Genomic DNA, 13,494 nt, shown 5'->3' on the forward strand with positions numbered 1-13,494 from the left:
CCCAGTGGTCCCTGCAGGTGCTGCTCCAGTCCCACAGCCCTGTGAAGTGCAGAGGTGCCTAACACCAGGTACAGTTCAGACAGTAGTTTTTAATCACTGCAGTTAGATATTCGACAACATATTTATCACGTGACTCCCACCAGCAAAAAGTTTCCCCCCAAAACTGGCTTGCCAATGTAGGAATATACCAAAACACTGATCACACAGATGTTTATAGCAACAGCGTAAAACAAGGTAACTCACACACCGAAGCACAAACGGTACCACTGCTGTTCCAAATGTACAAGTTGAGGGACCTGAACAGAAAAAAGCGCCATATAAAACTCGCTATCACTGCTCTACACAGCTGTAGCTCATGGTTAACCAGGGACTGCTCAAAGGAACAATGCGTCATTTTATAGATCATGTCTTGATAGCGCTGGAGAATTTAAAAAGCGCACTGCCCTGGAGTATCTTGCTACTGTAAATACAATGTTAGTGTGTTGTTTCACTCCCTGGCTGGTAGACTATATTGTCTGCAACTGGTAAAGACTGCTTTGTATCTCAAAACCCAAGGGGAATCTTTTTCAAGAGGTTGAGGGAAAACTTTTTCTATATGTTGTTTCTAATTTCTGGAAAAAAAAATATAGTTAAAATAGTAATGAATAAATAGATGATATGGAACAATTATTCTGAATTAGTGCTAGTGAGTGTATGTCACAATAGGACTTAATAGCTGAAATGTACTGACACAGAAAATTAGTTGAATATATTAATATGCAAAGTTTTGTTTGTATTTTGAAAGTAAACTACTTTCGTTGTGCCTCAAATTCAAATATAAGCCTTACAAATATCCATAGCCTCTGTTATAAATTAAAACAACTTCTAAACAATACTTTTCAACATTCAAATCTCAATAAACTTTGGCAGCTCTTTGGTAAATACTTATAAATACAATTAACAAAACAGTCAAAAGGGAGGGGGGAGGCTACCAACAGGAAGCCTCTTTCTGTGGAATTCCACAAGGGGGACCAGAAATGAGAGAGCTCCCTAAGCAAAATCTATGTCCAGGATTGGTAGATTTTAATGAGATCAGTAGCTCATCCTTCTTCTCTTTTTCTGTCTGTTCAAATACTATTACCTCAGGATTTTAATAAATTTCAGACAATTTTTTGTGCTCTACCATATATACACATTCAAAATTTATACACAAGCAATAGTGGCTGTTTATGAGTAGAGTTAAGTTTCAGTGCATTTAACACTTAATTATTGCACACAGAATAATCTCAAATACCCAATTATTCTACTGGATAAATGTAGCAACAAATACAACCTGTTGTATCTTTGAACAACTATCTTTCTGTAAAATCATGAGTTGGTGACACCTGGGGTGCTGAGGAGGCGAAGGGATCTGCAGGGGACCTGTTGCTGGTTGCTCTGGATGGTACAGGGGGTGCAGGGGGTCTCCTTGCTGGCATTGCACAGAAGCAATCAGTAGAGCTTTTATTCCAGTCATCACCAAAGTTAAAGTCTGAACCAAGGAAAGTCTTTTGTTCAGTGCCCAGCAAACCTGGAGATCCAGCTGACTTCCTGGAGCCGAGTCTCTGAAAATCCGGGACACTTGTAGATGGCTTTAGCTTCACATTGAAGTTCTCGTCCTCATCAAATGTCACCCACCCCTTGGGCTGCACATTTTCTGCCTTGAAAGATTTACTTGGCAAGCAAAACGTGTTTTCAGCTGCATCCACAGAAAATAGAGGCTTGGCTGTGTTACAGCTGGGGCGGGGCAGGGAAGGGAAAGGATGGGAAACTGCAGGTCCTTCCCATACCTGTGAGGTTATTCCGGACCCTTGTGTTTCCATCCTAAACGGGTTCCCAGCATTAGGAGTCCTTTCAGTGAATGGATTTGCGCAGTTCAGCCCAGAAATAAATGGATTTGGAGAGGTGCGCTTATGCTCCTGGGATGAGTGGAAGGTTGGAACAGGAGGCGTTGCTGGCATGCAGTTTATAGTATTCAAATTATCAGCGTTTCTTTGTGCTGCTGAAGGCAAAGGTGTCAATTCCTGGCTTAAGGTTGGAGCGGGTGATGTTCGGACACATGTCTGCATCTGGGACATGAGCAGCTGGAATGACAGGTCTTCAAAAGGGTCACTGCTGAGCTGGGGGCCAGGGTTGGAGCTGTACGTCCAGTTGGGTTTCAGCTGCAAAGGAAACAACATGCTCAGTAATCCTGTGGCTGATTCCAGGTTATTCCTGACCCCGCCCTTTCTCACTCTTCCAGCTGAAACTTCAACACAATTCAGCTGTAACTAGAATGGAAACAACAACCCTGAATCCCTTCTCTGAGAAAAAGCCTATGAGTTGTTAAATACCGCGTTGGTGGTCAATGCAGCTGGAATCGACTTCCTACAGGTCAGAATTCCAGTGAAAGGCACCAAGTCCAAGTGAATATTGGATAAGAAAATCTTTGGGAAATGCTACTGTATTCTAAACAAGTGATAACCCAGCACAGCTACAAAACAAAGACCTCCAGGTTACATTGTTTGTCACACCGATGTTACAAGCAGTATTTAAGCATCACAATGGGAGGAAACATTAGTGTCATTAGTATGTGCATGTCAGACATTTCTATGCAGACACAGGCATCCGTAGGCATTCCAGTGCTTCCTGGCATGGAAAGGGACTGGTTTCATATTTTAAAATGGCAAGTTATCCTTGTTTAGTATAATACTGAATGGAGAAGACAGAGTTTTCTCCACAGAACTTCTCAGCTTTTAAAAACAAACATATTTCTGTTTTTTACATCTCTTCAAACAACAATGCGACTTTTTTACCTTGTAAGAAATGTCCAAAAAGGTGGAATATCTACTTTTTCAGTCAGCATACTGACAGAACAGGATTTGGAGCTTCCCCTTTTTTAATGAATTGAGCTTAAGTTAAAACAGCTCCTGAGAATTTAAATTTCACAAAAAAGTTTGTCATTTTAACACATCACCTTAATATACCCAAAGAGTTTGGGTATTTAGCTTGAAAATTCCGTTAACTAGTGTTTTGTTGAACTAGGGTGTGAGCTAAAACATAGTGTTATTACAGCCTAACCTCCATCTTTATCCATCTTGGGTTCACTGCATTTATTGTGCATAGTTTGAAGTGTGTCTCCACACATCCACTATCTAAGCAGCTCCACAAAATTAGTCTACAGGCTTTAGAGATTCTAGGGAATAATAATAATAATAATATTTCAAGTTTTCCCCAGTGTATGCAGCATAACAATTTATTTTAAAAAAATTTCAGTTGTAGCTTGAATGGGGTGTATATACAAGTCAGTGTTCTGCAGAATAATATTAAACCAAAGGCACTGAGTAACTGAGGGGAAAATGTGAAAAACGGAACTGCAGAAAGAATAGAAATCAAATGCAGCTGGGCACCAGCTGGTTAAGTCCTGTAGTCATTTGAAGTGCAAGATCCCAAAGAAACTCTGAATCCCAATTGCTCTTTATTGTAAGTAAAAATTTGCTCTGAATAATTCTGGAGCCAAATGCCTTTACAATTGTAACAAACCATTTATTTTACTTTGGGTAGTAATAAGTTCTCTGCTCTTTGAAAGATGTGAAATATGGGGTTTATTTTGAAAAAAATTTTACACTTAAGAGAATATTTAATGCCAACACTGATCTTTTTTTCCCCAAATAGACAGAAACCAGGAGATTCAGCAGTGACTAAGCAACATAGGTCAGGGTCCAATTGTTTCATAAAAGATGATGAAGCAAAATATTTGCTCTGGCACTAATAAATGCAGTCTCACTTTTAAATGCATTATGAAAGGGAAAAGCAAACTATGGTATGACAGTCAATCCATGAATGCAGACAGGTGGTTTTTAACATGGATGGGACTGCAGATGTATGAAAACAAGGTTCATACATCTTTTCTGCTTGAGTAGATGGAGACCACGTACAAGATTGGTAAATAGTCAGATACCTGTTACCCTGACGGTTGCTCCTGCTTGTGAAAGAGAAACAGACATCAAAGGAAAGAAAGTTAGGAAGAAAATCCAAGTAACAAAGCAACCTCATGTTAAAAATACTTTCACAAATTTTCACAAAGCCATTTTTTGAGCTATGAATACAAACTGCAAGTATTTATTATACACTAGACTAAATTCTGAATTTCTGTTGTATTCTACTGTAAGCTCGACCATTATGAATCAAAAAAACAACTCAAGCCCATTCTAAGTTATTTCCATACAGAGACTCACCGTGCAGCTGACTGAGCTACTTTTTAGAGATGGATTATAAGAATTTGAGCGTTGATGGTCTAATTCTAACCACCTATTAACAGGAAAAGCCCCATAACTCCCATTCTAGGAACTGTGTTGGGACAAGCTCTCACTTGTAGTAACAGTTTTTCAAGCTGAAAAACCATAAGGCTTCTCATTCTATTGAAAACTAAAATCTCCTTACTTTACAATAAAGAACATCTATTTAAAATAACTAACTCTCTCTTTTACTATACTGCTTGGTAATCTATAGAATCCTGAATATTCACACTGTATCAAAGCAATTATTTTTATAAGAGAGATTCAGGTTCTTCAATATCACAATCAAGATTTGCATAGAAGGATGGGCTTGGAATCCACTACCTCTCAAAAGACTTTGTATTTATTTAAAAAACTTTCCTCAGAAACTTCTGTATTTTTTAGCCTAAGTTTCCAAAATGAAAACCAGTTAACAGGCAGACAGAGAGGTTCAGCAGAAAGAAAGGTAAAGCATTTAAAGATTTTTTTTAATTTGAATGCAAAATCAACTCACCAAGGACTGAATTTAGCTGCTTTACTATGGTACAAAATAGGCATTAACTAACTGCTGCAGCAAAAGAGGTCTTCAGGTGTAGGCATAAGCAAAAATCTGAGCAGCATTGAAAACCTGATTCTGCATTTTTAAGCAGTAGGAAGAAGCTATGGCTTTCCCTAGAAAAAGTTGGTGTTCTTTTATAATAATATTCTAAATCGTCCCACAGAACAGACTGTTAATGTTACTGGATGAAATTTTCACATTACTTTGATATGTTTCTATATTTTAACTGACACTGGGGAATGGGGAAGAATCTGTTTTTGTTAAGTATTTATCAGTATTGTCCTTCTCCAATGAATGATCATCAACATAAAGCACCACATCATGCAATGACTTTATTCAAAACCTGTTAGCTACTTACTAATCTTACTTATGTCATGCAAGTGTCCTTTTAAAATTAAATTTCTTAGACTATTTTTCCACAAAAAGTTGCCAGATGACAACATAATTTTAAGAATGAGATCTCCTTAAGTTGTAAGACTGTCACAAGAAACCCTAAGTTAAATGTTCAGTATTAGTTATTCACGGACAATACTAAATATTTAGTATTTAGTTATTCACGGACAATACGTAAGCAATTATTACCCTACTAGAACCTGATGACCTCTGAATCCACTCTTTTGACCTTTATTTTCGTTTATGTGTTTGCTTTAAGAGTTCCTCACCAGTCTGCAGCATTCATAACAAGCTGTGTTAATATACATAATAAAAAACAGATGTATTTCCAAAGTGTTTTTACTTACTTGCTGCTGGGATGGAGCAGGTTCAGAAGGCAAACTGTGAGAGGATCGGCTACGAGGAGGCGGCTGTGGGGGTTCCAGGCTTTGTGGGGCACTTGCCTGAGATGGATGTGATGCCACAGGAATCAGGGGCTCCTGCATCCTTAGCACAGGAGTGCTGGGCTGAGCAGGGCCAGCAGCCTGAGGCTTTAGTGGTTCAGGAAGCAACGGTGAGCCTAAAAGTACATTTGGAGTGATTTTCATCGTAAAGAATTTTAACAGAAGTCCTTAAGGATGGCATGATGAGGACAAATGGCTGTGGAAGCACCAGAGAGAACTGCAGGTGGCTCTAAGAAGAGCAAGTGTTCATGGCAACAATATTGGAAATCATCAGAAGCTCAGCAGATCTCCATCACAAATGATTATTATAGTTTAAACTGAAAGAGCAAGTTTAGATTGGATATTGAGAGGAAATTCTTCTGTGTGAGGGTGATGAGGCCCTGGCACAGGTTAGTCAGAGGAGCTGTGGCTGCCCCATCCCTGGAAGTGTCCAAGGCCAGGTTGCATAGGGCTTGGAGGAACCTGTTCTAATGGAAGGTGTCCCTGCCCAGGGCAGGGGCGTGGAAGTGGATGATCTTTAAGGTTCCTTCCAACTTAAACCATTCTGTGATTCTATACAAAACAGAGAACCAGAAGCCATGTCATTCCTAAATGTACATCAGCAGTATTGAAAAAGTATTTTGGAAGTCACTATTATAAAATGTATATTTTAATATTAATGAAGGGGTTTTGTAAACGGTGAATTTAGGAAGTGGCTTTAAGAGTCAAACAAATTCTATTCCAGATCTTACAATTACAGAACTACCAATCCAGAGAATGTCCAGTGATCAACATGAAGGGACACATCACCGTGCCCAGACCAAAATACTGCACTCTGATCATAGCTTCTCCTGATACCAGGAAATCTACGGGTCAAGATCTCAGGTGATCTTGAGATTATTATCTGGTGAGGGTGTACAGTACTTGTGGATGATTAACAGAAACTGCCAAGTGTTACTACATTCAAGAATCTTAATTTCTAGTGAAAAGTGGAGACATCTATTGGAAAACAATGCATTCAAACCAGAGACTGTGTCTCTTGACTGAATTGTGACATTTATATTTAACCTACAAAGGAAACTTACCCCGTGGTGGTTCAGCTGGTTTGGTCTGAGTTTCGGGTACTGGTCTTCCCCCCGAAGAACGGACATGGCTTTGTGGGGCACTGATAACTCCAGCTCGAGGAGGAACAGTCTGACATGATCAGGGGTAAAAAGAAAGTATTTTAGCTCTACTTTGGATCTGTAGTCATCTACTGATAAATGATTTGGGATAATCAGGACTCTGTGAAAAATAAATGATTTGATAACAGCTGCTGAACTAACATCCTATGTCCACGTAAAAGCAAAGAATATATTCAAAACACAATGAGGGTTCAATTCAAAGCAAAGAATTTTTACAACTGTTTTCAGCTTTATATAAATATTTACCTGTGCACCAACATTAGAAGCAATTATTGTTTTGCTAGTATTAATAAGATAATTTACCTAAGTCTGTGAATTGCTGTAAGCAACACAACCAACAACAGCAGCTACTTTGTTCCTCAACAAACAGTACTGATAAAACACACACTCTGCCTCATTTGAAGGCTGGAGAGAAATAGGAAGTTATTCCAGATTACAGCTGAAACGAGTGAATTACAAACACCAAATTGAAACCTGGATACAAGGCACTGGAATAAAAATGCCCAGACTTCAGGGGAAAAAAAGAGGCAAGCATCATGTTTTTTCAGATCTTCTATTACATTTGTTTGTTTGTTTTGTTCGGGTTTAGGGGGGTTTTGTTTGTTTGTTTTGCTTGGGGATTTTTTTCTGTCTTGATAATATGAACAAAAATTCTTGCACTTATGCCAGTTTCAAGACACTGGTGAAGTCTCTTTTGTGCACCAGATTTTCTTATTTGCTGTGTATACCAGGTTTTCTTTATCCAAATTTTAGAAGAAGCTGTTTTATATTTCTGGGAAAATAACAAAAAATAGCCAAGATCATGAATAATGTCTTTGAGAAAAAATGAATTAGCACAATATTACTTCAATGGACTACTGCAAACAGTAGTTTGCAGTAGTTGTAATACTGGAATATGCTGCAAAGTTTAGAGAATTATCTGCAAACAATCCCATTTCTTAGTAATTCTTTAATGAAGAGCCAAACACAAAGGCTCCTACATGCTGCTGTTAATAAAAACAAGGCAGATGTTTTCCATCTCTTGAGTTCTTGCTAGAGGTGAAGCATTTGAGCACCCATAAATCTTTATTTCCCTTCCTTCAGCAGTTCCATAAATAATCAAACACAGAACTAATATTTGTTGTACTAGTTGAATGTTTCCTTTTTACATGAAGACCTTTATAAAAATTAATTTTTAAAACAAGGTACAAAATCCCACAACGCATCAAATAATCATAATATATCAACTGCCCGGGTAATCCATTAACGGCTGCAAGGAATTAAATGGTGTCAGGATTTACATTTCAGCATAAAAGATAATACATTTTATCATACCAAATCAGCAAGGACATATAATACAAAGAGTAACTTTGCAGTTATTTGAAAGGAGATGTGTATTATTTGGGAGCCTGTTGCATAATTGTAAAGAGTGCAAAACAATCAAGTCACTTCCAGTATATATATATATATAGATACACATATATATTCTGGAGTATTTTTAGTCAACAGACAAGAATTGCTGAGGGAATTAACTCATAGAAGCAGTAAACTGACCAGCCAATTTTGCAAATTTGTCACATCCGTTATGACCTACAGAAATGTTGACCTAACAAACAGCATAAACTTAGGAGGAGAACTATTGTAAGACAGAATACCTACCGGTCTGGTCATGCCTGCTGCAGGTGGAGGGTGACTACGAACTGCAACAGATATTAGAGATTGTTGACTTAGAACATATTTCAAAATCAACTTCTCTCTTTATTATAATTAGTACAAAGCATGTAAATGTATTACCTAAGTTATCTTTTCTTTGTGTTCCAGGACTTTTTTGTGCTTTGAAGCATGGAAAAAAAATTAGATTATCTGTGTTAGATAAGCCACAAATGGGTATTAGATGGCAATGTCACATTACCACTAATGAGAATGGGAGCAAAGAGAGACCAGTGATTTTTTAAAAAGTTGTTACATATCACAGTCTATCCATCAGCTGTCACTATAACACACTCCTATCCCGTGGCACACATGGAATAATTTGACCCTTTTAATTACAAATTAAGTCAAATTACCTCCTGTTCATTGCAAGGTAAAGATGCCCACCTGTACAGGTGCCCTGTGTTCTCAATCATGCTAGAAGTTGTTTTGTTTTGTGGTATATTCTGCAGATGTTCTTACAGCAGTCTTTAAAACAAAAAGAGCTGATATAGCATAGTTCCTGGCCCTTCTCTCTAAGATAAATCTCTTAGACCACCAGCCTCACTGTGGCCATGCTGATGCTAATGACAACCTTGTCACTATAATGCAACATCCAAGTTGGGAAGTGCAAGAGATGAAAAAATTACCTTTAGCTCAGACAAGTGCACAATTTTTAACAAGCCAAGAGGTTTGAGATTCTGGCTTGTGTTTCTGTGGCTTATTTCCCAGGAAGGCAAAACCACCATGCCAGTGACACTAAGTGGAAGGAACACTCTGGTGCATAAGACAGCTTCTGGGTGTCAGATAACCTCAGAACCATTGGAATGGGTTTTTGGGCACAGCTCTCAGTGATGCAACTCCCATCTGGAGTAAGCTGGTGCCAGTTTACCCTTCTTGGGGCAGGAGGATGGAGTCGATAGTCACCAAAAGGTCCCTTCCAACCTTGACTATTCTATGCATAGGGTGATTTTGCCAATTTATAAAAATAAACCAGCAATATGGCCAAAGTTAATTGTAGAATACAGGAGGACATCCTGACTGTGACTATATTAGGACTTGTATTGCCATACCTATATTTGTTGCAAAGACCAAATTCCTGTGGTGATAAGAAGAAACCCAAACCCCTGACTGTGCTGGCATGGCTACAGCAGGACCCATCCAGCACTATTCATACATACTCCAGTTAGAATGTGCAAGAGAAATGCTTCTCATAAGTGTATATCACACACAGTTAGCTATCACTGTGCTCTTTAGAAAGAGACAAAATATTAAATTGTAGACTAAATAGTTTAAATGGAATTTTCTCTCTCCAAAATACATGAACATATGTAGTTATTTATGAAAAGTCAGGCTCCCAAAATTCCAGGTTTAGTTTCAGGTATAGCAGTCACTCTAGTGACCAGTCAGCACCAGATTCTTCTGAGAGTCAGTCTGGAAAGCATTCTTGATTAGGACATTCTAAGTTTTCACTTCATTTTTCATAAATGCCTTCTATAACAATTCCCACCATCACCGAAAACCAAGAAGCAACTTGGCTGTCTGAAAACTATGTTAAATAAAAGAAGAAAGATTCCACGTGATAAATACTTTCATGAAACTACCTTTACTATCACAAGGGCAATAGTATTAATCAGGTACTAAATTAGAATTCTGTTTCTAAAATACAAAAATTGTTATGTTACCTTCTACTTCTCTCCTAGCTACCCCAGGACTGGGAGGAGCTCCAAGACCTTTTCAGAGAAAGAAGAGAAGCTGTACATTGCATAAGAAAAGCAGCAGATTGAGAAAGCAAAACCAGAAAGAACACCACCACGAGAGAGCTGTACACAACTTAACACTGGCCTAGCTGGATTACAGTCACTTGTAGGAGATAATTGTTTGTAGCAGCATGGGGAACCAGACTGGTGTGAATTATAATTCAACAAGTATGCTCATGTTTAGTAACATCCATTGTTTTAATTCCATATTACAGCTGAAAGAGAATTTCATTGCTTCAAAATATTAACTCTCCACAAATTTTTGTACATTTGGTATGATCTTTTATGTTGGTGTTGAACCTCTCCTAAAGCAGAGCATGTGCCGGCACTCAAACACTGGGGAGTAAACAGGTACATCAAACACACTCTGCAACATGTCATTTAGAATACTAAGTAATCTGTTTCTGTCACACTCCCCCGGAGTAAGCAACTCGATGGAAGAAATGTTTCCCACTTCATATAATGTATCCTACAGAACTGTATCATTATCTCCAAGCAGCGCTGTGTACTCGGGAGAGCTGTATCACCTGGTGTTACAGTTCACACTGAGAGAAAGCAGGTTTTCAAGCATGCATAAACATGCCGAGTTGTTCTATTTCTGCAACGTGATCTAGCGTATACTGGGTCTCTAAAATTGTATGGTAAAAACATGGCATGGCATAGACAGTATGCAAGGAGAAATCCTGAAGGAAAGAGTAACTGGTATCTGGCAACTCTGGAGTGGCTCGAGTCCAGAGGAAGAAAAGGAGCCAGTGCTCAGGAAGCCTACCTGAAAATCAAATTCTGCCTTAGTGCTGACACAGCCTCCTGCTTTCTCATCGTATGCCAATGTGTGGGATCTGCTCAGAGCTCTCTGTGATCTGTGAATTCTGTCAGATATGGGTGGAGGTGTCACTCGGAGTGGGCAGAGTGAAGGCTGCAGATGAGGCTGGAATGTGATTGTCTCCAGAGATACCAGATCTATGGTTTGGCTGAACATCTGGTTCAAAGACATGACATCCCAGCATATGTTATCTGTTGTGGGTGAGCTCCAGGCTCTGCCAATTCCCATTAGATTTCCACCCAAAAGTTCCTGACCGTGAAGTTCTCTGTGAGAGAAGCAGCAGTGAAGGAGCACAGGGGGGAAATTGCCCAAGAACATTCCACTGCTTGCAGGTCATAGATCTGCCCTTTTCCCACGCAGCCCAGAGAAACCCCTGGGGAGAACAGAAAGTGGGAAAGACAATGGGAAGCCCACTTGCCACTGGAGGAGTATCAAGGGAGGTGGAGAACAGCCCAGCAGAGCACAGGACACTCCTCTGAACCTTTGCTAGTCACAGAGACATAAAGCTGAATGTTCATCTCAGATGGCCATGGACACAAGGAAACCTCTCTCTTCAAGAGCAGGGAACTAGTTTGTTCATTCCACAGATCTCCTGAACCTTCCCTTCCCACAGCTCAGCTCACATCTTGAATAGGCATTGTCAGCATGGTTTTGTTACGCATATCTTGTTTTATGCAGGATGATGACTAAAGCCACTGCACCATACAGAGGAAGGTTGCTGGGCACCAGGATTTTAGAAGGTTTTGTAAATTTAAAAATATTCAATACATGGAAGTGAAAGGGCATAAAGGGCAAAATACATGAAATTTCACTTACTAGTAACACCCTTCAACATGATAAACCAAAATTATGGTGCTGGGATCACAATAGGCAGTATAGGAATATTTTAATCTTATGCACAGTGAAAAATGTACATCTGAACCTGAAACACATTTGTGGGTCTCATTTTAAACTGTCTTGTCTGTCTGGAGCTTGAAATCTCTACTGCAGTTTGACATAGGACTTTCCAAGAAAAGACATCACGTAGTTGTTTTAAATAATATTTTAAGGAAAGGGGTTGGATTTACACAGAAACAGCCTGTAACTTATGCCCTGACATCTTTCAGACAAACACTGCATGTTTTGCAAAGATGACATTTAATGGAAAATAATGTAGCCCTGACTTCCAATAAAGTAAAACGTGCATATATATATGTGTGTTTATACATACATATGAAATCCAGGCCCCTTGCCTGCATTTGGACAGTGCATTTACTGTTGTAGCATTAAGGCTTCTTGTTTTCTCCATCACTCAATATTCCTTCTTCAGCAAGAAGAAAGGTGCTTTTCCCATCTTTAAACAAAAAAAGCTTTTTCAAACTGACTGCCATATCCTGATGCACCCCAATAACCTGGACTCTGCTCTGCAAAACGAACCCCAAAGTTACAGGTGAAAAATAAAGATGTGGAATGGTTCTTGCAGGGCTAAGTTTAATGAGGGACTATAAATAGCAGAGTAATCAAATCAGTACTTGCTGCTTGAGTGCAAGTGTTTTCACAGCTTAACATACTTGCATTTCTTTTAATGCCAACTGTATTACTGTATTCTCTAGGTTCATTTTATTTATTTGGAGGATAATCACAGTGAAAATGTAATGCATTTTACCCAAATGTGGGTACTCTTTTAATCTTAAGCCCATTTTAACAGTTTAAACCAATGATAACTGCAACAATCAGGAAAAATCTGACTAGTACTATTAAAGAAAAAAAAACAGCCGCAAATGTTATTTTTTAACTCAATTGACACTTAGCAGCCTTTATAATTTTTAATGTTCTGTAAGAATTTAATCTGTAATGTATTAAAAAAGTCTTGGGTAAACAGTGTGACATTTTAATTTTTAACTATGAACAACTGAGAGCTTACAGTTTAGTGAAAATTTTTTGTATTACCATATGAAAAGTCTGCACTTTGTTAAGCCTTGCAATGAGTGCAGAGCCTCATTTCCTTAAATGTCAAATATGACCAAATTCTAAAACATTTTGATGTCCAAATCCTCCTCTCATCTTCAAAGCACACTGAGCTATTAGAAAAAATGTTATGGGCATTGAAGGGAGTAAAGCACTTGCCAAAAAAAGGTCAAAACACAAGGGGGGGTGGGGGGAAGTAACATTTAAAATGCACAACATGTTAAAGACGTGATCAATGTCCCTTTGCATGTGCTACAGAAGTCTATAACCAAAGTTTCATCCACTTATACAGTACACAGGGTTATTTTCACAGGGCTTTAGGAGCCTTTCTTCTAGGGAAGAGAAATAGGTGCCCTTTCCCCAAGCAGAGTAACCCACTAGGACACTTATTCTGGTTCTAGCCCTGTGCTGAGCTCAGGTACCATTGAAAAGCAAAGTATTATGCATTATACATGTACACCATG

General features: G+C 38.7%; 1 protein-coding gene across 12 annotated transcripts in view; it reads right to left on the reverse strand.

Moving 5' to 3' along the window:
* Positions 1–69: 69 nt before the first annotated feature.
* The window catches only part of SYNJ1 (synaptojanin 1), a 49,360-nt gene continuing 35,935 nt past the window's right edge, over positions 70–13,494 (reverse strand). For 4 of the 12 annotated variants that reach the window (XM_039379633.1, XM_039379634.1, XM_039379635.1 and 1 more), the window contains 7 exons: positions 10,186–10,233; positions 8,606–8,644; positions 8,471–8,511; positions 6,734–6,842; positions 5,574–5,785; positions 3,959–3,982; positions 2,095–2,180 (listed from right to left, as the gene is read on the reverse strand). In XM_039379633.1, coding sequence (XP_039235567.1) covers positions 3,962–3,982; positions 5,574–5,785; positions 6,734–6,842; positions 8,471–8,511; positions 8,606–8,644; positions 10,186–10,233 — 470 coding nt within the window. In that variant the 3' untranslated portion in view covers positions 2,095–2,180; positions 3,959–3,961. Of the gene's footprint in view, positions 2,181–3,958; positions 3,983–5,573; positions 5,786–6,733; positions 6,843–8,470; positions 8,512–8,605; positions 8,645–10,185; positions 10,234–13,494 lie in introns of all 12 variants that reach the window. The other 8 variants (XM_039379637.1, XM_039379644.1, XM_039379639.1 and 5 more) reach the window with 4 other exon arrangements.

This window comes from Pipra filicauda, unplaced genomic scaffold (genome assembly GCF_003945595.2).
Source record: "Pipra filicauda isolate LSUMZ 115617 unplaced genomic scaffold, ASM394559v2 scaffold171_size1565689_pilon, whole genome shotgun sequence".
In the NCBI taxonomy this organism is placed as follows: Eukaryota; Metazoa; Chordata; class Aves; order Passeriformes; family Pipridae; genus Pipra; species Pipra filicauda.